The sequence below is a fragment of the Crotalus tigris genome, unplaced genomic scaffold, assembly GCF_016545835.1.
Source record: "Crotalus tigris isolate CLP2741 ecotype Arizona unplaced genomic scaffold, ASM1654583v1 scf7180000023713.2527936, whole genome shotgun sequence".
Lineage (NCBI taxonomy): Eukaryota > Metazoa > Chordata > Lepidosauria > Squamata > Viperidae > Crotalus > Crotalus tigris.
The window spans coordinates 24,973-48,263 of NW_024100135.1; the positions used below are offsets into that span (position 1 = coordinate 24,973).

General features: G+C 36.8%; 2 protein-coding genes across 6 annotated transcripts in view; both read right to left on the reverse strand.

Annotated features, from left to right (window-relative positions):
* Window positions 1-3,120: 3,120 nt before the first annotated feature.
* LOC120297819 (adipocyte plasma membrane associated protein) lies at window positions 3,121-19,866 on the reverse strand. Its single transcript, XM_039320888.1, has 9 exons — window positions 19,639-19,866; window positions 14,468-14,584; window positions 12,083-12,198; window positions 8,244-8,336; window positions 7,403-7,519; window positions 6,975-7,149; window positions 6,160-6,294; window positions 5,542-5,734; window positions 3,121-4,623 (listed from the first exon to the last, which is right to left on the reverse strand). Exons 1-9 carry the CDS (start codon window positions 19,728-19,730, stop codon window positions 4,414-4,416), a joined length of 1,248 nt encoding a protein of 415 aa, XP_039176822.1. The 5' UTR covers window positions 19,731-19,866; the 3' UTR covers window positions 3,121-4,413.
* Window positions 19,867-21,492: 1,626 nt separating this feature from the next.
* ACSS1 (acyl-CoA synthetase short chain family member 1) overlaps window positions 21,493-23,291 on the reverse strand; it is a 39,804-nt gene continuing 38,005 nt past the window's right edge. For all 5 annotated transcript variants that reach the window (XM_039320881.1, XM_039320883.1, XM_039320882.1 and 2 more), the window contains one exon: window positions 21,493-22,285. In XM_039320881.1, the coding sequence (XP_039176815.1) occupies window positions 22,109-22,285 (177 nt within the window). In that variant the 3' untranslated portion in view covers window positions 21,493-22,108. The remainder of the gene's footprint in view (window positions 22,286-23,291) is intronic.

Sequence of the window (23,291 nt, forward strand, 5' to 3'; positions counted from 1 at the left end):
GGAAAATAGGTGGGAGCATTATTGTTATGTTTGGCCTTGAGTCAACACACACATGCACACACAGAGATAGAGTTGCCTTATTGGGAGATAAGGAGCACATAAATTTAATAAATAATACCCAAAATAACTTTCATGGACTCTCAAAAATTTGATACTAAAAACCCAGCTGTTTCCTTTATTAGTGCAATCTATGCTTTTTGGTTTTTCAAAACTGAACTGAAATGGGAATCTGTCTTATCAATTTAAGCATCAGTCAAATCCAAGTAATTGAAGTTTTGTTTTTAAATTCTCCATTGGGGAGCACTGTTATTACTTCTTAAAATAAATTAAATTTTAAGAAAATGCACATTCTTTTGTGGATCTTGTTTATACTTTGCTGCCTGATAGTTTAAGATTGCCGTGTGCAAAAACTCCACCTTTTCCAACGGTAATGTTTGGTTTTGGGGTGGAGATCTACCATGAGTCACTAAGTCCAGCTGGATTTTCCAGGGACATAAAACAGATAACTAACTCCTTAGTGCCACACACTGTATAACTGCTGTTATAACCAGATAAGAAACTGATAAACCACTTGTGAATTTCAAAGCATATATATACTCAGAAATACTACTTGGATTGTGATATAAACTAAACAAGTTAAGATATTTTCATACGTTTGGTTTCTCCATCCGTGAATGGGTGAGTCTTTAAATTTTGTTCAAATTCTGCTAACATGCCCAATGGAAATAGCAGTATTAGGATTTCCTTAGTAATTTTCCAGTTAAGCTTTTGAAACCAAATTCTACATTTAAAAAATTGTAACACATAGGAAAATCTAAAGAAGAGTACTTGTGGATTTTTAAAATTAATAAAGCAAAAATGTGCAGCATTTCCTCTAAATATTTTTTATTTAGAGTGTATCTCTTGGATCTTGCTTCTGAGCAATAACAAATTTATTTCACTATCTTTTTCTCTGACTGTATCAGTCAAAAATAGATTATGCAGCAATATGAAAGTGGATATGTGCATTTAGGCCTGACACCTTTAATATTTAGTTAACTTTTACTTAAAAAAAAGTGGGGCAGAAAAAATACACTTCTCATTTTGTTTCCTTTGGTAGCAAATTTTGAAAAGGATGACAACATAACAGATTCTTATCTAGACCCAATCAGATATGTAAACTCTAAATAGGCAGTTTGATGAGTAAATTCTGGGTAATTTGCATGTTGGTCAACATGATTCTCATGCCTGCAAGATGCATTTGCCAGAAAAAGGGTTTCCCCTGAATTATGCTGCATTAAAACAAAACAAAAAATAACTTTGATAGGGAAAAGAACTAGAAGTTGATTCCCCCTCCCCTTTTTGCATGAAAACATTGCAAGTTCAGTTCTGAAATTGGAAAACATTCTGTTGGGCTATGTTTTCAGAAGTACCTTGTTCCCAAAGAGTGGATTTATTTAAGTTTTGTTTATTGAATGAGTAACAGTTGGCTGCATTCATACAACACAGTCAAAACCAAATAAACTATATTATGGCTTAACGTACTATGTCAACTGATACTAATTCCATAGTGCTGGGAATAAAAAATTAAAGCTCTCTCAAGGTTGATGAATTAAAACTCAGTAATATTATTTGGGACTACTAGGTATTATGGTCAACATTTGGCAGGGTACACTTTCCCCCCCTTTTGTACCATGGTAGATTTCAGGAATGTTTTGTTTGCTCATCACTACTATAAACAGTGATTTACAAAAGGTAGGACTTAAAAGTAGACCAATGGGTGGTAACAAGTGGCTGATCTTGAAATACTGTAGTTAAGCAAGAATGACTTGATTAGTATTGGATGAAGATCATAGAAAACATTATTTTGCCAGGCACTGGCATTTTCCCGAGTGAGCTCAAAATTGTATCTCTTGCTTCCAAAATCCATGTTTGTTGAATTATTGGATGTTGCATTTGTTATAATTCCCACTCTTTCCCCTCTTGGTTGCTAGGCAAAACACTTGTCCTCTGGAGAATTCTGGAACTCTCACTCCACAAAAACTATATTGGTCTCCACTAGCTTTCTACCCAGGGAATGAAATGGATGTTTTGAAACAATCCTTCCTTCCTCTCCCTTGTGTGTTAAGCTCAAATGCAGAACTTACGAACCATCTGCAACCTAGAAGAACCTGTTTGCCTCTCTGGGTTTTGTGTGTGTGTGTGTGTGTATTGTTCATGTAAGCAAGCAAAAAGTCCTGATGCAGGTCTTGTCTGCAGATGACGCTCCCTGCCTGAAAAGCAGCACCAGAAAAATATGCTAACAGAACGTCCTAACCGCGCTTCGCAAAAGCCAGGAAACAGGAACGTTGCAGTATTCAACAAGCTTTATTCACTATGTTGAAACTAAGTTAGCACTGGAACGAAGCTCCATTCATTGCCCTAAATACATTCCTCCACCACACCCAGAGTACACACCCCAATTGACGGTTAATTGGTCATCTGGAATCCACCTGTCCCCCTCCCCATACCTGCCTCGTGATAGTCCTCCACCCTACCTACGCCCCGATCCAGCTAGTACTTATGTTCGAACCTTACATTGAGTCCACGCCCCGATCCAGCTAGTACTTATGTTCAAACCTTGCATTGAGTCCATGCGTTCCGTTCACGCCATTCTCATCCCTAATGTCCCATTCAACCTCTTCCTATAATACCCCTCCCGGTATCCAAGTGTTGTCAGACCCAGCGTCCCAGTTCCCTTCATTTACAGAGTCACGGTTCCAGCAACATAAGCCATAACAGTTTTAACAGCAGTCGGCTTCTCCATATTCCATTTCTACATAGCCTCCGTCCGATTATGTGCTGGCAACATAGGATGTTCATGTGACCCGTTCGGCCGCCGCTGTTGGCGATGTAGCTCACGAAGCTACCGGACTCGGCTGGAACACAGGGTTAACTGGAACATTCTGGACTTTGGAAGGTAAGTATCACGCTGGGTCTGACATATGCATTCTGACTATGCAGTTTAATTCAACATCCAGTTTATTTTTGTTATCTTTGGATTGTGAGTTCCTCCTGGGCTGTTTGGGGGATGGGAGGGATGTGTGAGATGGAATTGGTCAAATGAAACAACACAATAAATGCATGACTTTTTTAAACTGATTTTTAAATTCTTTATGTTAACATTTAAAAAAAAATTGTTCACACATAATGAAAGCACTTAATTTTATAATGCCAAATCTTTTTAGTAAAAATATGTTTTGGGTAACCAAGATTAGTTTCTTATGTATCTGAAAAAGAAGTTTTAAGTCATAATTAACAGACTTTAGATTAAATCTCATATTTCATATTAAATTAATGAAGTTTTAATCAGCTGATAGAGGCATAAAGGCTTCTTTGGAAATTAGTACCACTGTATACCAATGAAATGGTATGAGAATTTAATACAAGATGGAGAAATGACAATATCCTACATGTTACTGGACTGCAACATGTCCAACATGTCTGTTGGATTGAGAGTTATATTCAGCAGCATTAGAGGTGATCCCTCATTTAAAAGCTAGGGCTATTAAATGGATTTATGCAGTTGACAGATAAAAAAAATGTCACCACATTCATCTGCCCACAGCCCCATCAATTTTTAATATATATAGTGACACACTTAAAAAAAGCAGTAGAGCTTTGATTGCATGGTTATGGCTGCCATCCTGACTTTTTTTTTACACCCCCCCCCCTCACAATATTAAAACATTCCTCTGCCTGAAGGAGTTATGCCAATGATTAAATAGAGGAACAATAGGGCAGTTGAACCAGCTTTTCCAAAATTAAGCTACATTAGTCTCAGATTTAGACTTCTTTACAAGTAATTTCATGTGTTTAAAACCATCCATGCAGAAAATAGTATTGACTAGAAATGGAATTATAGCTGCAGTATGCTGAATTTATTAAGACAACTATAAATAGCATTGCTATTATAATGTGCATGCATTATAGTGATTCAAACTGGAAATACGTTTACTGCATTAGTTCATCTAAGATTAGCAACTTCAGAGCAATGATGCATTTACAGGACAAAAATTTGAACTTTGGAAAGCTGACCACATACATATAATAGATTTGAATAGCATTTCTAAAATATTAAATGCAACAAATATTGTTTCATGAGGTAATTTTGTATTTTATTTACCTTCTGGAAAGGTAATAAAGGTGCTATAGAGATGGTACAGTGCACCAAAAACATCTACACAGCCCACCATTTTGAAAGAGAATTTAAACAAGGTAATTCACAGGTTTTAAGTATGGCATGCCTAATAAGGACTAATTCTGCATCCTGCTACTTAAACAGTGCTCATGACTGACTGTGCTTCCATTCTTTATTTTTGTCCAAAATGTGTGTTTCAGCCATGTCATTCTAGAGTAATTCAAGGCGACAGCAGTAACGCTTTCAACTCAGAATTAGACATCCTTAAGGTCCAACCTACAAATAAAAGGGGATTGGAAAGATCCCAAATACAGATGTCCATTATATTCATGTGCTTCACTTATATGTGTTGCCACCATTCCATTTGGATCGTGGAAGCTTCTTCTGTAGGATCCAGTATCACTTAATTCTACCACAAGGCTGTACTTGGGCACAAATTTTATCACAGTTTCTTGACTGAGCAGCTGCAACACAAACAATCATGTTATAGACAGTTTTCTTTGAATCATCAATATTACAACATTTGAGGTGATTGAATCAATTACTGCCATCTGTTTCATTATTACATGTTTTAAATACCTGGATATGCATAATGTCAGACAAAGTTAAGCACTTTGGAATATAAGTGATAATAATTGTTACTGTTAATCAATGGATGGGAAGCCTGCAAAGAGGATTGCAAATAACAATCACATGACTGGGGGGGGGGTGTTACTTAGCAACTAATTGTAAATGCTAATAGGTTGCCAACTACCCAAATTGTGATCATGGAACTGTGGGGAAGGGCAGGGCAACATGATGTTTTCCAACAGTCAGAAGTTGATGTTATGTATGCAGAATGTCAATAAAAGCAACAGAAACATCTACTGAACTAGAGAGTGAAAATATCTTATTTGCCAAACTTTCTTTTAACTGCGATCTTTAAGTATGGCCAAACAAGGAGCCAAACAATAATTGCCATACTGACACAAACTGAGTGTCTGGTAGTATGATTTTCATTCGTTCTTCATCCTGAAATTCAGAGTTAAATATACAAACTCATACAAGCCTTTTTTTGTGTGCATATACCAATTCCAAAGATAAGGAATCCATACTTTTCAGTGTGTTTGCCTTGACTGCAACATTAAAAAATGATTACAACGGTTGTTGCATTCCTTTTATTTCCTCCCTACTTTTTATTATTTTATTCTTTTTCTCTTGTTCTGAATTATTAAACAAATAAAGTATTTTTTTTTTAAATTGCAATGGCTGGATCTGAAACAGGACAGGGAGAAGAAATACATTCTCTTCAAAGGAAGCTTATTTAAAAGAATTTCAGTTAGAGGCGGCTGAGCTCAAGTCTGGTATATGAATACATAAGATTTGTTACTGCTGTTTCTTACCTTCAATATGATTCTTTTAATCCATGGTTTTTCAGATAAGAAATCCACCATAGAAAATCCAGGGTTTGCTCTAATAGCTGACATAGCTACCCAATAACCTCCAGAGCTGCTTAAACGAATGTTGTCTGGAAAACCAGGCATGTTTTCGACAAATAGATCCTCTCCACCTTTCATCAGTCCAGATACATAATACCTAAACATGCATAAACATTTTACAAATTTGCTGTATGAAACAAAGAATGTGTTAATATTTTATGCTGTATTTCTAACCTACCACCCTAATGATTAGAATGCAGTTGGAACTATAAAACATGTATAAAGAACACAGAATACATTAAAGCAATAGCAATACAGAACGAAGGACAGGATAAATTTGTGCTTACTAAAAACTAAACAAAGATCACAAAACCTACATAGCATCTCAGTTAGCCAGTAACATTCTTTAGAAATTGCAGAACACAGTCACTTAGTAAAAAATCCTCCTTGCTTAGCAAGGACAATACATAAATAGGAAAAGTTTCTACTCATCTACCCAGACAAATAAACTAAACTAGCATTTAGTCAATTCTTAACAAAATAGCTGGATCTATACAGCATCCTTACAAGCATCTCATCTACCTTCGTATTCTTGCCATAACTGTTTCGGCCACCAACACAAAGTCTTCAGCAGGAGACAGCTGGACTCCATTTGGAAATCTCAGTCCTTCCATTAAGACTTTGACTTCCTTTGTCACTGTGTCATATTCAAATAAGCTAAAGACAGAACAATTACAGGGTATTACTAATTGTATTACTAATCCCCTCTCAATCTCCATATGATCTTTGACAATCCTATATCAATATATATATATATATATATATGAATTACTCATATTATGCATAAGAACAAACTATAGCTGGATATATTAAAAAAAATAGCACTGATGGAACAATTGGCCTCTCAAACCAGGAAGTTTCAGAGCTTAGTTATACTACTAAGAAGGCCTTTTAACTTGCCCAAACCAGATATGCCTCACCAATCATCAGATTTTAAGGCTGACACAGGTTAATATGGAATACAGTGGTCCCTGAGGTATCTTGAAAACTATATTTATCTCCAACATTTGAATTGTACCAAGAAACAAAGTGGTATTTAGGGCCAGTAGCACCAAACTACCACATACCCATCATATTATTCTCCTTAAGGATAAGCAACTACGTAGAGAATAGAAAATTTCCTGTTTCAAGGAAGAAATATAGGAAGGAAATATACCTCAATTAAGAATGTCAACAGATGAAATTTAAATGTTATTTCACTATTTTAACATTTTAATAACCACCAAATACTTGTTTCTAGAAATGCTATCTCCATCATCCCCCCCAAAATTATTCTTCTTGTGATGCTTGAATCACAATTTTGTTATATAATTTACAACTCAGTCTAGAACATTTACCGTCCATCATCTGTAGCCTCCATGATTAATAAGGAATAATCTTTTCTCTGCCATTTACTACTAGAATCTGTAAAATAGATTTTCCTTCCATCTCGAGTCATTGTAAGATCGTTCACAAAGGACATGTTCTTCCCTTCAATAGGAATCTTTGAAGACACAAGTGGCCTGACTGCACCTGATCACAGAAAAACAATTTTTTAAAAACTCTTTGCTCTTTTGTACTTATATGAGTGTATAATTTCTACTTATGCCTATACTGAATTTATTTAATATTAAGGATTCAAAATAATTAGCAGATTCTTAAGCAGAATTCAAAATAGGTGTCACTTGCACATCATGGTTTACAGCTTATCATTCAAACTATAATTAAAACCAACTAGGATTTGGTGCAATGTGTATGGGGGGGGGGAAAGGAGAGGTAGACTTGCCTGAGTCAGGATTTATTTCAAACAGCCCATAATAGGCATCTAGAACAAAAAGAGTATTGTTTGGTCCAACACGGATTCCTAGTGGTCTCCCACATGTAGGCTCATCTTCTTTTGTACCTTTTAGAAAATACAAATAAATATAAAGTATGCAGCTTCTAAACAAAAGTTTCTATTGTGCTTCCAAAACAGAGTATCAATAATCTTGAATCTGATCAATAAAAGATAAATTTTGAACATTCAAAAACATCTCTGTTTAGTTAGATTTATATCCTTTTTCTTCATATAATTAAATAATGACAAAACCCATATTCTGATGTAGTTAAAAACAACAGTGCATCTTGCTAGACCTGAAGGGATGGGCAATACATGACCTTCCAAATACTGGAATGCAACTCTTATTACCTCTTTCCTGATCAGGTTGGTCAAGTCTGAAGAGAACTGAGTTCAGTATAACATCTGGAGAATCATTCACTGCCCATCTCTGTATAAATAAATATTCTTTTTTTCTTCTGCTCAATTCTCAGATACATAATGATGAATATTGTAACACAGTACTTAATTAATGTTAACCAGAAATATTATCAAGATTTTATTACAGAGGAAGATTCCTATCATGCTATCTTTCACTTTAAAAGGAGTTGTTAACCAAATATCCATAGGTTTTTTCACAACTACACATACAAAATTACCACTCCAAAATGCACAAACAACGTATCATGAAATAATTTTTCATATATTTAAAAATGTTGAGTTGGAAGGTACGCGACAAGTCTGAAATGGTTTACTAGCCAAGTCAAACCACAATATAAAAGGAATAACAAAATAAGTAGTGTTTTTTTACCACAAGGACCATGGCCAAGACGAGCTAAAGTGGAAATTTTCCCATTTTCAATCTTCACAATTTTTCCATCAGCAGTACCAGTAAATAACACATCTATGAGAGACAAGCAGTGACATGAGCTATGCATTTAACACATAAGGCTTATATAAGACTTCAGAACACTCAAGATGCTTTTTATACAGTGATGTCACAAAACCGTCAAAGAGCAAAACTAAAGTTTGCCTTCCATTATATCTGTATTGGCATATTTTATGTTATAAAAGATAACATAGAATTATCACTGAAATGCATTTGCCTCCATCAGCAATAAACTTTATTTATTATTTATAGACCTAGGGGGGGGGGCAGCAACAATTCAAAGTATATTACAATTAAAACAGAAATAATATGTGATGGTTGCCTGAATACCAAGGGCCAAAAACTTGCTGAAACAGTTCTAATACAACCTGCTTCCAGAAAACAAAGAATGGGTTCAGGGGTCCCCTACTTCCAGGAGGAACATATTCACAGAGTGGGAGACTGCTACTAAGAAGGCCCATCACCTGGTCCATATCTCATATACCTTCCTAGTAGGGTGATTCTTCAACAGAACCTCCCTAAATATTTACAAGGAATGGAAAATATAACTTGGGTGCTGTACTATTAAGGACCTTATGACCTTAAGCGTTATGAATTGGGCTGGAAATCTACTGCAATAACTTCAAATCAATGGAAGTCTACACTGATAGGATTTAATGATATAGTTCTTCTATTTAAATATTACAGACTCGTGGCTGTTTACAATAACAATTAACAGTAAAAGTCCACATTATATGTCAGTAGTCTTGATGCTACATTTTATACCAGCTGCAACTTCAGATTTGTTACTAAAGACTGCCTTATAATAAAAGAAAGAGTTCACGTATTGTATAAAGTTATAATACACGGAACAGCAAATTTCATACATGGAACAGCAAGTCTCAAATGGTCTGTTTGGACCAAATTGTTAGCATCTTTAATTTTATCAGATGATAATACCTTGTCATTATGATGGTGATTATCTAGCTTAGATTTCTAAAAATTACTTCCTTAGCTCTACTGAAATTGCTGAGAAGACTGTTGAGAAACTGCTAGCTTCCCATAAAACACATTAAAGGGTTGTTATAAAAGACAACTACAATTACTTTTTCTTAATTTTATTTTCTCTTAGTCAGCCTTATCTAACTTCTTTTAATGTTTTTTCAAACAACCAAATCAATTATGGTGACATGGATGAGCCTAAAGGGTGGCAGGATGGAAGTTCTGAGAAACCATTTTTTCCTGGCACCATCTGCTATCTTGGAATAGTAACTTGGTAAGTCCCTGCCACTGCTTATCTTTCAAGGAATGCCTTGCCTAGCATTCCTCTCACTACCACAGTGCATAAGATCGATAGTGTTTTCACCACCTGGGCTGCCTTTATGGCAAGATAAAACTAGTGGGGAAAATGACTTCATATCTCTATTGCAGCCTCCCTACGCTGTAGGGGGAAGGCATAGGATCAGGACATTCAGCCCTTCATTCAAGAACAGAGATATAGAAGGTTTATTACTTTAAAAAGAAAAGTACTTTAAAAAGAGAACATGCAAAGTTCCAGATTACAAGATGAAAAATGACAAATACCTAATATAGTTTTCTGGCTAGACTTCTTTATCAATGTTGGAAGGAAGGACTGTGGAAAGGAAATCAAGTCCTTCCTTCACACATCCGTTCCTCAGAAATAAATAGATTTATGAAGCAAAAGTTCTCTGCTTGGTTTCCTGGACTTTTCCAGGAAAATAGATGAAATGAGCTTATTGATATCTTTTGATAGTCTTACATTTAGTACACTAACAAAAAACAAAAACTTAATCTGCTCTTGAGAATTCAAAATACAATTTAAGGTTTTTTTAATGTCAATAGTAAATCTAGAATCTGTATGTACTTTTCTATGTATATCATACTATGATACTTGATTAATTTAAATCTAAAAGCCAAAGGTTTACTAAGTCATTTACCCCCCCCCCAGTATATTTTTCTGGCATAATGTAGTCAAAATTCAGTTTTAGGGACGTTAAGCTTATTGAGTTATTGGGCTTGTAATTAGCAAAAATCAGAAACCTGTATTGCTGAACATATTAATAGGATCCACAAAAGATTAACGATTACTTTAACTTCCCAAAATATACACTTAACTGCTGCGTCTTTAAAAAAAATATATGGAGTAATGCAAGCTTGAAGAACAGTTCTTTAAAGAATAGTTCTCTCTTCACTAGTCCTTCTCCTTTTTCATGGCTTTCCCAAGTTTGCAGGCACTGATTTCTTAACACTTCCTTCCCATATTCTCCCCTTTGACACCAATGCAATTTTTTCCTCCTATCTTTACTGCATAGTCATTACTTTGATGCCAGAATGATCAAAACAAAGAGAACAAGTTTTTCTTCGGTTTCTGTGTTCTACTGTGGCTCTACAGAAACTTTGTGGTAGAAACAGAAACAAAGAAAAATAGCTTCAAATATGATAGCATTCCAGTACAAGATGCATAGGATGAAAAATAAAGTACCGTATGCGTCATCCAGCCTGGGAATAACCCAAAAGGACACCCCAATGGAAGATGAAAGAGTGCAATGCAAGTGTGCTGTCAAAACATGTAACAAAAACATGGTGACTAAAAACACTTTACTGGATTTCATGGGCTTTTAGAGTCATTGATAAATCAAATGGAAGGAAAAAAGTGCTGCTGGTCAAATGAGAACATAGCAGCCCAGAATGAAGTAGGTTTATAGGCAGTGACTAACCATTGGAGAGGAAGGGGTATATCTGGTACTGTGGCCAACTAAATTTGAAAAATTCCCTAGACTGGAATGAAACAAGGTAGACTAATTGCTCACAAACACTTCAGATAACTTAGGATAGAAAGTATTATTTCTGAACTAGAATTTCAAAACATGAGCAAGGGGTGCATTTGCAATGGATTGGGAATGCATGGAGAATGGTATTGGCCGATCCTGCACTCAAGAAACAGTGGGTAGCCTGTATAGGCAATAATATAAGCAGAATCTAGTATTCCGTAAAGTTGAAATTTAGTTCCTGTTAGAATAAATATAACAACATTTTTTCTATTTGTTCAATAAAAACGTTATGATTTACAAGCAATACATTCAGGAATTTTTTTAATAGGATATATTTATATTATTATTCCAAGGTTATAATGCATAAATAAGAAAAAAAGATATTCGTGATGGAAAATTGGGATGCAGGCAGTATTCAAACCACACTCCCACGGGTCCGTGGAAAAACCTTTCCCCAAGGCACTGGTCTCTGGTGCCCCAAAGGTTGGGGACTTCTGGTATAAAAGGTAAATATAGAAATATTATTTAATTGTATTTGCCGTATTTGATTGTTAGAAATACAATTCTAGAGGTCAAATATTAATTCACATAGCTTGTGCTTATCCTACTGCTGTCAGATTTTGGACTAAAATTCAAATTTAACAAATTAACATGATTTTAAATTAAAATGCATACGTTCCTCTTGATTGTATCCTCAATATCTGGACTCTATGAAGACTGGTAAACTCTTTGCACATGAACAATGAAAGGGTTTGTTTTTGTTTTCTGTAATATCACATTTAATCAGAAATATGTGTATTATTTTTGCTAATTTATGTGATACAGTAATATTACATAAGATATATCAGGACTTTATTGGATACAAATTATCTTATATGTTACTTAGAATTCATAATTTTTTATAGTTTAGAATCCAGAAGTGACTTCTGGGGGAAAATGTAAACTCATTAAGCAGTTATTAAAAATAGCATTTCAAATATCTGTGCTTACCACCAATATTTGTAATAGATTCTGGTCCAATAAGCTGATTTTCAAATAATCTTTCTGCTTGTCGAAGCTTAACATTTGGCTCTAAAGCACCAGTAAGAAGAGGAGGTTCTTTAAAGCTGTCAAGAAGAAAGATTTTCATAAGCATACAGAAGAAATTAATATAAATTAATGTTTGAGTTTACCAAGTAACTTAGATGTATTAGATATTTTTCAAAAACAGCATAGTTCAATTTATCCAAAGCAATTTATGCAATTATTAATTTAATATTTGGTAACAATTTCTGTACGCTTAAGGTTCAAGCCAATGAAGTGGGTAACAATTTTAACAACATTAAACATTACAATTAAAAAGAAAAAAGTAATGCAAACTAAAAAAATTAAGAGTAAAGAAAAAATAGAAAAGAATTGAAAGAAAAACAAAAAAGGAGAAATATATTAAAGAAAAACTATATTAAGAAATGATTTCCGCCTTCATCACAACTATAAACAATTTTAGTAACTTATCCACTTCTGTTAAAATACAACAAACGATCTCTTCTCCCCATATTCCACCTCTTATCTATAAACAAATCCTTAAAGCCTCATCATTCAGTCCAGGTCAGCAAAAGTTCAATAAGAGTTACCAGAAATAGCAACATATCTACTTTAACCTTGATCAAATAAACCATATTTATATTCCTTCCTTTTATTTTTGACAACTGTGGTTTTTGATCCTTTCACATATTGTCCTAAATTTGATTTTATTTCATTTTTTTATTTTTTCTTTCCCTTAAAATCCTTCAAAACATTAATAGGTCTCTTTTGTAAATCCAATATGGAACAGTTATCTGGGTTAACCTTTTGAAATTGTTATTTGTATGTAACCTGTAATTATTAAAACATCAGTGGGTTTCATTTGTATATCCAATATATATTGTTTTCCAAATTATTCTTGTCACCTAGCATTTTTAAATTCCTGTTCATATCCAGTCTTGCATTAATTGACCTCTTGGTGGGTTTTGGTACCATCGACCATGGTATCCTTCTGGACAGATTCAGAGAACTGAGGGTGGTTGGGCATGGTATTGTGTTGGTTCATCTCCTTTCTTTGGAATCAATTCCAATTGTGGTGATTGGGATCTCACCTTCCGCCCTTCAGCGTGGTGTGCCCCAGGGTTCAGTGCTCTCTCCTCTCCTATTTCACATCTATATGATACTATTAGATGAGGTTATCTGTCACCATGGGGTGAGATACCATTAGTATACTGATAATATCCGGTTATATATCACTGCCTCTTGTTGTGACAGTCTTATGCCAGTGTAAGTCTTTAAAGGTCTGGATGGGGAACAATAGGCATTAGCTAAATTTTGAGTGGCTTTTGGTTTGGGGGCCTATGGTTTTTGGACTGTAGTAGCTATTTATTTATTTATTTATTTAATAAAACGCAATGCAGGCTAAAGAAAGTAATTATATTACTGAAGACAAAAAAAATGCTTATAGTGTTAAAGAGCTGATATCCCCCAAGGTCATCCACACATTCCTTTACACTTTTCTACTGACTTTGGTTGCAGAAAAACGGCAAAAAGTTGTCTTGCTTAACGTTAACTGTAGGATTCGATTAACAATGGAACTACAGGGATTGCTGTTGCTAAGCGATGAGATTGTGCTTTACAACTGGATCGCTTAAGACAGAGATTCTGGTCCCAATTGCTATCATAAGTCAAACATAACTCGTATCGGCTTAAAGATTGGCTACAAGCAGTGCAGGATGAATGGAAAATTGAATGCTTAGCAAAATATTCAAAATGAGCAGAAAATAAGAGAAGAATGAGAAGCGTCTCCTGGAAGTTTTTAAGATTTAAAAGATTTATTTAAGATTAAATAAAATAAAAACTGCACTTTACCTATACTGATGAGAGAAAAAAGTGCAAAAATACACAAAATGAACAGAGAAGCTAAGATAAGACTGCAAGGAGATGTGCACAGAGCAAGAGCTACTACTGTGTGACTAATATGTCACCCTATGCTTTGGCTGAAAAGGATAGCGAGTCACGAGATAACTGACAACGACAAGTTCTAGCTTGTACATTGAATACCAAAGAACAATGGTTAAAAACAATGACAACTTTTTAAATTAAATATATTGTATCTGTTAAAATGTAATGTTTAGGAAGGAGCAAACAAAAGCAGTATAGGGCACCATAAGTTCATCTGTTAATTTGGAAGATACAAAACAGTTGTCTTTTCATTTCCGTACAACTGTAAGTAATGGCACAACCATTTTTCTAAACAATTGACTACAGCGCTATTCTATTCATAAAGCTAAAAGGCCCTCATAACAATGGCCACAGTGAATGTTTAAGTCACATGCAAAATTCTGATATTAAAGATGCTTATGTACTCACCTAATAGGCTGAGGGTCTATTGGACAATCCAGAAAAATGAGCGCTCCAAATAATGGGATAATTAATAACACAGCTAAAGTCATGAAAGTTACACGAAATACCCTGTTGCTGTAAGTACTGTAAAAATAAACAAAACCATAAATTAGAACATGAATATACAAAAGCAACTAACAATGTAGGAGTCCACCTATATCAGGCCAGTAGGTATTCCAGCATTCTAGTTTATATCATTCAGTAGCTAACAAGATGCACTCTCTACATGCTCAAAAAGATGGATAATAGAAAGACAGTGTTGTTCACCAATAAAGTATTTAAATTATGCTATCCCAATTTTTTAAACCATTTTTCTAGCACTGTTAAATATATATTTCAATAAACTGTCTTACCAATTTCAGGACAAGATTACTTTGTCAAGAACTAAATTTCTACTATGCAAACGTGCATTAGAATTTGCAGGTGTGCATGTTTATTTTTCCAGATGAGCCAAATAATTATCTCAAAATATGCTAAGTAGGAATCTGGGAGTTGAAATGTAAGAAATTTAGAGGACATTCGGTTGGGAAAGATTGCTTTATAAATTATATAATTTGAGGTTAGACTTCAAACCTCAATATAGACGCTGAAAAAGAATTTAAGTGGGAGAAACAGAAATTCTGTGGATAAAATCAACTTAAATCTCACTCTTCTAAAGTAAATGTTCCTTTAATAATTTCAAGATTTTTTTAAAACACCAGCAAATCATTAGTAAATGGAAAAAGAAGTAAATAAAATATCCAAATCCTACTTGATACATTATTTTCTGTGCCTCTAGATACTGTATGGTCACAAAGCTTCCCTCCTTAACAGTAGTATGCAGTCTTTGCTCAAGTAAAACAAATTTCTCCAATATATAACTTCAGTTCTAAGGCATGGGGGTACTACAATACTTTGGATGCTAGTTTTGTATGGGGTATAGTTGTGTGTTTGTTAGGGTTTTTTCCAGATAAAAATGCAGTCTACTCTGCTTAAAGGATAGTAAAATTGCAAGGATTTGAAGTATAATTAAACAGTTGAAATATGTGTAGAATACAAGGTGGGCAACCTGAGGCCTCAGAACCACACCAGTCTCTCAAATTCTCTTTTTGCAACTGTTGGAGATCACTCTATCAAGACTGCTGAAAACTAATAGCTGCCATTTTCAAGTATGAAATGAGTGAACATTTCTTGCAATCCTCAGAGGCATCCCTGCCCAACATAAAAAACAATTTACAAATCTTCTATTACCATATTTCCAAATCAATAAGTTGTCTTATTTCACGAACATCTGCCATTTACAGAAAGTTCAGGGTTTTTTTTTTTACAGAGGTATATAAATGGAACAGGCACCAAATTTGTAATATTCTGTTAGTGTAGAAGATGGATACAAGCCTATGATACAACAGCTTTAGCATTAGCTAAATATTACAAAAAAAGTAACAAGATTTCAGCCCTTCTGTTAAGAAGTATGTCTATAAGGTTCTTGATTCTGGGTAGACTATGAAAAATAGCTTTGCGCAAATTACTTGAACTTTGAACAAAACTGAGAAGCTTTTCTCTGTTTTGTGGCTTGATTAAAATAGACATAATATATTGAACTATTACATATGACATTTAAATCATTGCTTTCACAATATGAAATTTGCAAACAGGATGAAAACTGTCTGAACAAGCCAAATATAAAATTTCATTCACAAAAAATATGACTAAAATTCTATGCATCCTTGGAAATAATCAGTGTCTTATTTACACATAAATAATGCAAGATTGGCATATAAAGTTATAATGTGGTGCCTGCATTAGTTCCCAAAAATAACACAGAAAGGGGGAAGGGAGTTTTTAATGTAACATTCATAATGATTATGCTATTTGAGGATTCTGAAAAATTCATATAGGTAGTCCTCAACTGACAATTGAGCCCAACATTTCTGTTGCTAAGCAAGGCAGTTGTTACGTGAGACATGCCCCATTTTACTAAATGTTTTTGCCATGACTGTTAAGCAAATCAGTACAGTTATTAAATGAATCATGTGGTCATTAAGCAAATCCAGCTTCCCCCATTGACTTTGCTGGTCAGAAGCTGCCTAGGAATGTTGCAAGTGATAATTGCAGAACCCTACGATGTGAATACATGCCAGTTGCCAAGCATCCAAGTTTGATCATGTGACTGTGGTCATAAGTCAACTTTTTCAATGCCCCTGTAATTTTGGTCATTAAATGAATGGTTGTAAGTTGAGGACAACCTAGAGCAGGGGTAGGCAACCTTGGCTCTTTTATGACTCGTGGACTTCAACTCCCAGAATTCCTGAGCCAGCATGACCTAGAGCAGTGGTTCTCAACCTGTGGGTCGGGACCCCATTTGGGGTCGAATGACCATTTCACGGGGGTCGCCAAACCACGCTGTCCGCCATTTTTTCCCTTTTCCCTAGCTGTCCTACTCCCTCTTATTGGTGGCCACACCCACTTGGGGGTCACCACAACATGGGGAACTGTATTATGGGGTCATGGCATTAGAAAGGTTGAGAACCACTGACCTAGAGAATGTTTCCCTAATTCACTTCTCCCATCTCAAGTTTATAATATAAACAAGTACCAATTAGTAAGCTATTTCTTGCAGATTGCCAAAAGGCAATGATAATGCAACACACAAAATCAACAATTTTGCAAGAACATGTTTACTCTTAGAAAAAGAGAATAGTCCCTGCTACTACCTTCTCATAATAACTCTTGATACATGAGTTGGGCTGTGAGTGAATGACTGGTTACCCAACCAGCTTGCGTGTGTAAAAGAGGATTAGGACTCACAACCCCCCACTTTCTAATCCAGTACCTTTACCATTACAACAAAGTGGCTCCTGATAACTACTTCCATATATTATATTAAGAAAGGCACACATTTCCTCAAATATGTATATATGTATTCAACTGCAATGCAAATTACACCAACTGCAACTATATATTAAGAAGCTATTATATGTCCTCTAGATCAGTGGTTCTCAACCTTTCTAATGCTGTGACCCCATAATACAGTTCCCCATGTTGTGGTGACCCCCAACCACTTATACATCACCGGGTGCCAGGAGCGTGGCCAAAGAAAAGGGGGAAAAAATGGCAGACAGCCTTGTTTGGCGACCCCCGTGAAATAGTCGTTCGACCCCAAATGGGGTCCCGACCCACAGGTTGAGAACCACTGCTCTAGATTGAGGAAGGAAGGTAGTAAATATATTAAACATGATTTAACTTTAATTTTATTATAGCACTTATATATGTACTAAAGTACATAGGATATCACATTCTTCTCTTGAAAGCACAGAAACCTACAAATATCTAATACTATATTTTAAACACTGAAATACCTAGAGGTTTTAAACACAGTATAATTGTATCCTGCATTTTGATGATTATCTTTTCCAAAGAAAGGTTATTTTTTAATATTGCATAAAAGTATTAAATGTTAACATTTAACTTGTATACTTTTAAAAGAAAACATCTGATAGCTTCAGACAATATTCATAGTTTTGCAGAAAGAAATTAGTTACATTTAGTGATGTTTCAGATACAAATCTCCAAATGATTTTTTAAAAATCAACTTATAATCGATGCTCTTGCAAAGTAGGTCCAGATATCTGTACATTAAGCTTTTAAACTTTTCACTTTTTCTATTTAGAGAACCATTCTCTCTCTATAATATTTCTTTTTCAGAAAAGTTTATTAGATATGATTGCTTAACCCAGTGTTTCTCAACCTTGACAATTTTAAGGCATGTGGACTTCAGCTCCCAGAATTCCACAGCCAGCAATGCTGGCTGTGGAATTCTGGGAGCTGAAGTCCACATGCCTTAAAATTGTCAGGTTTGAGAAACACTGACTCCCATCTCTAACTCCAGAACCTTACCAAGAGAGCCAGTTTGGTCCAGTGGTTAAGGCAACAGATTAGAAAAGAGGCCATGAGTTTGTGTCTTGCCTTAGCCATGAATGCCAACTGGAGAGGCCAACTGGAGAGGCCAGTCACTCTCTCTCAGCCCAACTTACCTCACCAGGATTGTAATTGTAGGGAAAATAGGAGGAGGAAAATGTGTTGGTTATGTTCACTACTTTGAGTTACTTGTAAAAATAATAAAGGTGGGATATAAATAAATGTACTATTTCTTAGTAAATGAAAGTTTTTAAGAACCTATGCAACTACAGCTAATTACTGTATGACTTAGAAGGAAAAAATATTGCTTTTGTAAGTCTCCATCATAAGAAAATTTTCTTTGCATACCATCAAGACCTTTACATTTTATAGAGAAAGGTGAAGAGAATGGGGGAAAAAATAACAAGCTATGAACACTTTGGTTAGAAGTTAAAATTGCTTAATGTAAGAAAAACAAACATTCTACCACCTATGAGAAGGATAATCCTTTTCATCAGCTGTATGTGTTACGTGAATATATAAAAATTGTTGTGAGAAAAAAATGACATATTACCCTAAGTGCATTTTGTTTATTTTGTAGAGGTCGTTTTAAAAATAACTGTCAAGAATAATGATATTTACTGTTTTTTGTCAAGTCAGAGAAAGAAAAGAAAGATATTTTCATCCTGTGACCCATTCCCCTTCTCATAAAAATCCAGACCTACTCTTCCAGACCTCTGAGTTGCAATTCCCACCTATTTCAATCGAGCCTAGTCACATCAAAAGCCATTTCTCCCCTGGATCTTTAGAGACCACTTATTTTATTTTTAATGGCATTCCATTAATGGTCTTTGACTTCAGCCTTTGGCTTTTTTTCGTAGAGCATTCTTAGCAGCAAAGGCTGTGGAATATTTATTATTCCTAAACACCAATGGATCTGATCACTAAGGCCTCCCAAGAGACCTAAACCCGTGAGAATCTAGCAGGGAAAGGTTAGCGCTTATCTCGCTCGGTGCTGTCTCCCTCCCTCCCCCCCCCGGACACCACGCTCTCCGCGCGAGCTGCGGAAGGAGAAGAACCGCTCGCGCCGCTCTATCCTGGGCTCTCCCACCGTATTAGTGTCGGTAAGCGGGGCAGGAGGAAAGAGACGATGACGCCCTCCAAATCTTCGCCCTTTCCGAAAGCCGCGGTGGTGTCCCCCATCCTCCCCGGGACGAGGGAACGCCGAGAGGCCAGGAGAACAGCAAAGCCCTCCCACGCACCTGCTATCCTTGACTGCCTGCGCCGCGTTCTCTTCGGTGAGCACTTGCGGCCGAACGGGCCGACGCTGCCGCAGGCCTTCAGCCTCATTCATGTTGCGATGAACGTCCCTCCGAGATACAGAAACCAACCACGGTCGCTCAACCGCGCCGCCGAAGCTCGCTTGAGAAAACCGAAGAGCAGCGCCGCTTCCCGACCCACACCACGAAACCCCGCCTCTGGCTCCAGGTTGCCACATAGAAGCCACGCCCCCACCTCGACTTGCGTCCGAAGGCCGCCATGCCGCCCCACCCCCTCGGCTGAGCTTGGCCAATAATTGTCGCGCCACAGACCCGCTCCTCCTTTCAGAAACGCCCATCCACGATCTCGTCCTAAAGCAGCAGCAGCAGCTGCGCACGGTCCACCGAGGGTTTTTAAGGGGAGCTATGCAGGTCTGGGCCTGCTTCAGAGGTGGCCCCAACTTCTCCCATATCCATCCTCCCTGATAACCCAACAGCCTCCATAGAGCCATGCCCCATCGCTCTTTTGGCGATGACTGGCAAAGGCCAGTCACTGCTGCCTACACATAAACCGCCCCGTTTCCTCTTTAATTGTCTAATGCAATTCTTTCTTGCCCCCTTCAGGGAGATGCCGCCATCCTTAACCGCTTAAGTTCAACGAATCAGCTACGCCCACGCCCCACTTCACTGCTCACTTGGAGTGAGAGTTGCTTCCTCGAGGGGGCGGGGTCAGTAGAACACCCACTTACTGTACTTTCCACGTGACAAGAACTCTGGAAACACTCTTGTTCCGAAAGGCTGATTATGTTTGGAGAGAATCTTGGGGAAAAACTTGAGCGAGCCGGTTTCATCATACCGAAGCCTCGTCCACCCCATTGCTGGCAATGCAAAAAGTCTCGACACGTCACGTGACGAGTTTGACACCCGTGTAAGGGATATTACCATGAATTGGAAAGGGGAGAATCTCACTAGGAAAGACAATACGTATTTTGTTTACGAGTTTGAAGTGAGGTGGGATGTAGACTGATAGGGGAATCTTGCTGTGATTTGTATGATTTTTGAAAGGCATAGAAGGGAATAGTTAGGACATTGTATTGAAAAGACAATTAGAGACATACTTCAGATGACTCTAATAGGTGCAGCATTATTGCACCTCTAAACGCTAAAGATGAAGCCCAAGCTACCAATATTAAATAAGATAAAAATGTCAATTTCCATCACTTACTGTGTAAAAAGTTGATTCTTATTGAGACTGGCATTTTCCATAAAATTTTACCACTGTGTTTGTGGGTGCCTTTGAGTCAGTGCTGCTTCTTGGACATTGCTTGGACTAGTCTCTGCAGTTTTCTTGGCAAGGTTTTTCAGAAGCAGATTGCTCTTGCCTGCTTCTTAGGGTTGAAAGAGTGACTGGGCCAAGGTCACCCAACTGATGTTTTGCACTGAATTCATAAAATTGTTCCTTCGTTCTTGTATTGTATATGCTCAGGCTCATGTATATCAGCAATATTTAGATACATAAAAAGAAAGTTACCATAGTCTGCTGTAGTGGTTAAGGTGCTAGTCTGGAACAGACATGTCAAACTTGTGACGTCACGCGACATGCGCAACGTATCGGAGCTTTTTGGCCATTGCCGGAAATGGGGTGGACGTGGCTCCAGTATGATGAAACCGGCCTGCGGGCTGGCAGTTTGACACCCCTGGCCTAGAAAGTAGGAGGTTATGAGCCCCCACCTTAGACATGAAAAACCAGCTGGGTGACTTTGGGGCAGTCACATCAGGTCAACTTACAAGGTTGTTTGGGGAAAATAGGCAGACGAAGGAGTGGTATGTTTACTGCCTTGAGTAATACATAAAAAATATAAAAATATACGTTTAATAAGAATATTATATGCCTGTTCATAATTATATGCAAATGCAACATTGTAACAATTCAGTTTGTCCAACTACAATCAACCATAATTTGCCACGTTATACATAAGTAGTGATAAACAGTTTTGACTTTAATTTGGCTTTCAATTTTTGTAAACTGAAAATTGTATCATACAAAAAAGATCACTGTGTTTTTTTAAAGAAATTCACATAATTTAAAGTATGGAGAGCTTCAGTTCATCTGATAAGACAAAATTAGGAAAAAAGTACAGTAAGACTGATTTTAAAAGAATGCTTTATATCTTTGGCAAAAATATTAAGGCTAAATTCAAACTTACTCCTTAAGTTTCCACACTCTGTTTAACAAAGGCAGAATATGTCTTAAATAGCAGTTTGAAAATGATTTTTCCATGCTTTCAAAGAAAGATAAAATATAAATTCAATGTAGCAAGAGATAAACTGTTACAATACATTCTTTTCAGGAAAAAAATATTTGGATTTTACATGAATAAGTATAGCTCTTTAATATATCAAGAATAAAACTGATAGTTCCTTTTGCTTCTTCAACTTGTTAACAGAACTCATCTTCACAATCATCCATTCATCATAGAGTAGGGTGCTTAAGTTTGTATTTCTCATACATTTCAAGTATTTCCTCTATGACACTGGGATCATCTAGTGTGGTAATATCTCCCATATCACTAATATTATCTGTCACTATTCTCCGTAGCAACCGTCTCATGATTTTCCCTGATCGAGTTTTGGGAAGACGTTTCACTACCTGTTCGAGAAATAAAAAAGTATTATAAGTAGTATTACTTTAAATAAAGATAGCTGAATATCTAAATAGTTACTTCCTTGAGTTTTCTTCTATGCATTCACTTATATGAATGTGTGCCTATGCAGAATTTTGTAGAATCTTTCAAAACTAACAAGGTAAACAGCCCCTACCCCAGCTGCTCATACAGCTATTCTAAGATCTTCACATTAGCCTTGAAAAAAAAGGAATACTCATTAATAGTTAGGTGGAAGACAGGATGGATGACTGAATTTACAGATGACCAATTGAAGACTCACTACTAAAAGTAAGTAAAGAAGGCTGCCAAAGCCTCAAATAGGGCCTCCTATCTAAACAAGTTAGATTATTGTCACAAATAGATAAAGCTAATAGTCCAGTGGTGGCAAACCTATGGCACGCGTACCAGAGGCGGCACTCGGAGCCCTCTCTGTGGGCACATGTACCAGGGCCCCCTCCTCACTAGCAGGCCCCTTCTTCACCAGCAGCCCCCCTAGAGGGGAGTCACCCCCGAGCGTGGCCCACACAGAGCAGCGCACCCAAGAACATAGCAGCCAGGCAGTGTAGACAAGACTCTGCCCTCATGCCCCATCCTGCACAGTTGATGCTGCGGGGCGCGGGCAGAGGGTGTGGCCGCCATGGCGCTGCTGGGCTGCCTGGGTGATCTGCGACGGGCCCTGGAGGCGGTGAGTGGTCCTGCAGGCAGGCGGGGTGGGGGCGGGGCAGGGCCAGTTTTGGGCACTCCATCTCTAAAAGGTTCGCCATCACTGTAATAGTCCTAACACAACATTAAATTTATTGAGAAAATAAGTATCTAAAACAGTATGCAAATTGTCAAATCAGGAAGCAAAGCAAATAAGAGGGTTTCTTGTAGTATTGAATCGGCTTCACCATAAACAGATTGCTCCCTAAATACCTGCTTAAATACTGCTGGCCTTGATCAGATTTGGCATTCTAAACACCAGTTACTCCTATGACTCTCTGTTTTCTC

Coding starts and splice junctions, on each gene's coding strand:
- LOC120297819 (XM_039320888.1), bottom strand. CDS start 19,730: ATGAATGAGGCTGAAGGCCTGCGGCAGCGTCGGCCCGTTCGGCCGCAA. Junction 12,199..14,467: donor ATAGACCCTCAGCCTATTAG/GTGAGTACATAA, acceptor TCTTCTTGACAG/CTTTAAAGAACCTCCTCTTC. Junction 6,295..6,974: donor GAGGCTACAGATGATGGACG/GTAAATGTTCTA, acceptor TTCTGTCTTTAG/CTTATTTGAATATGACACAG.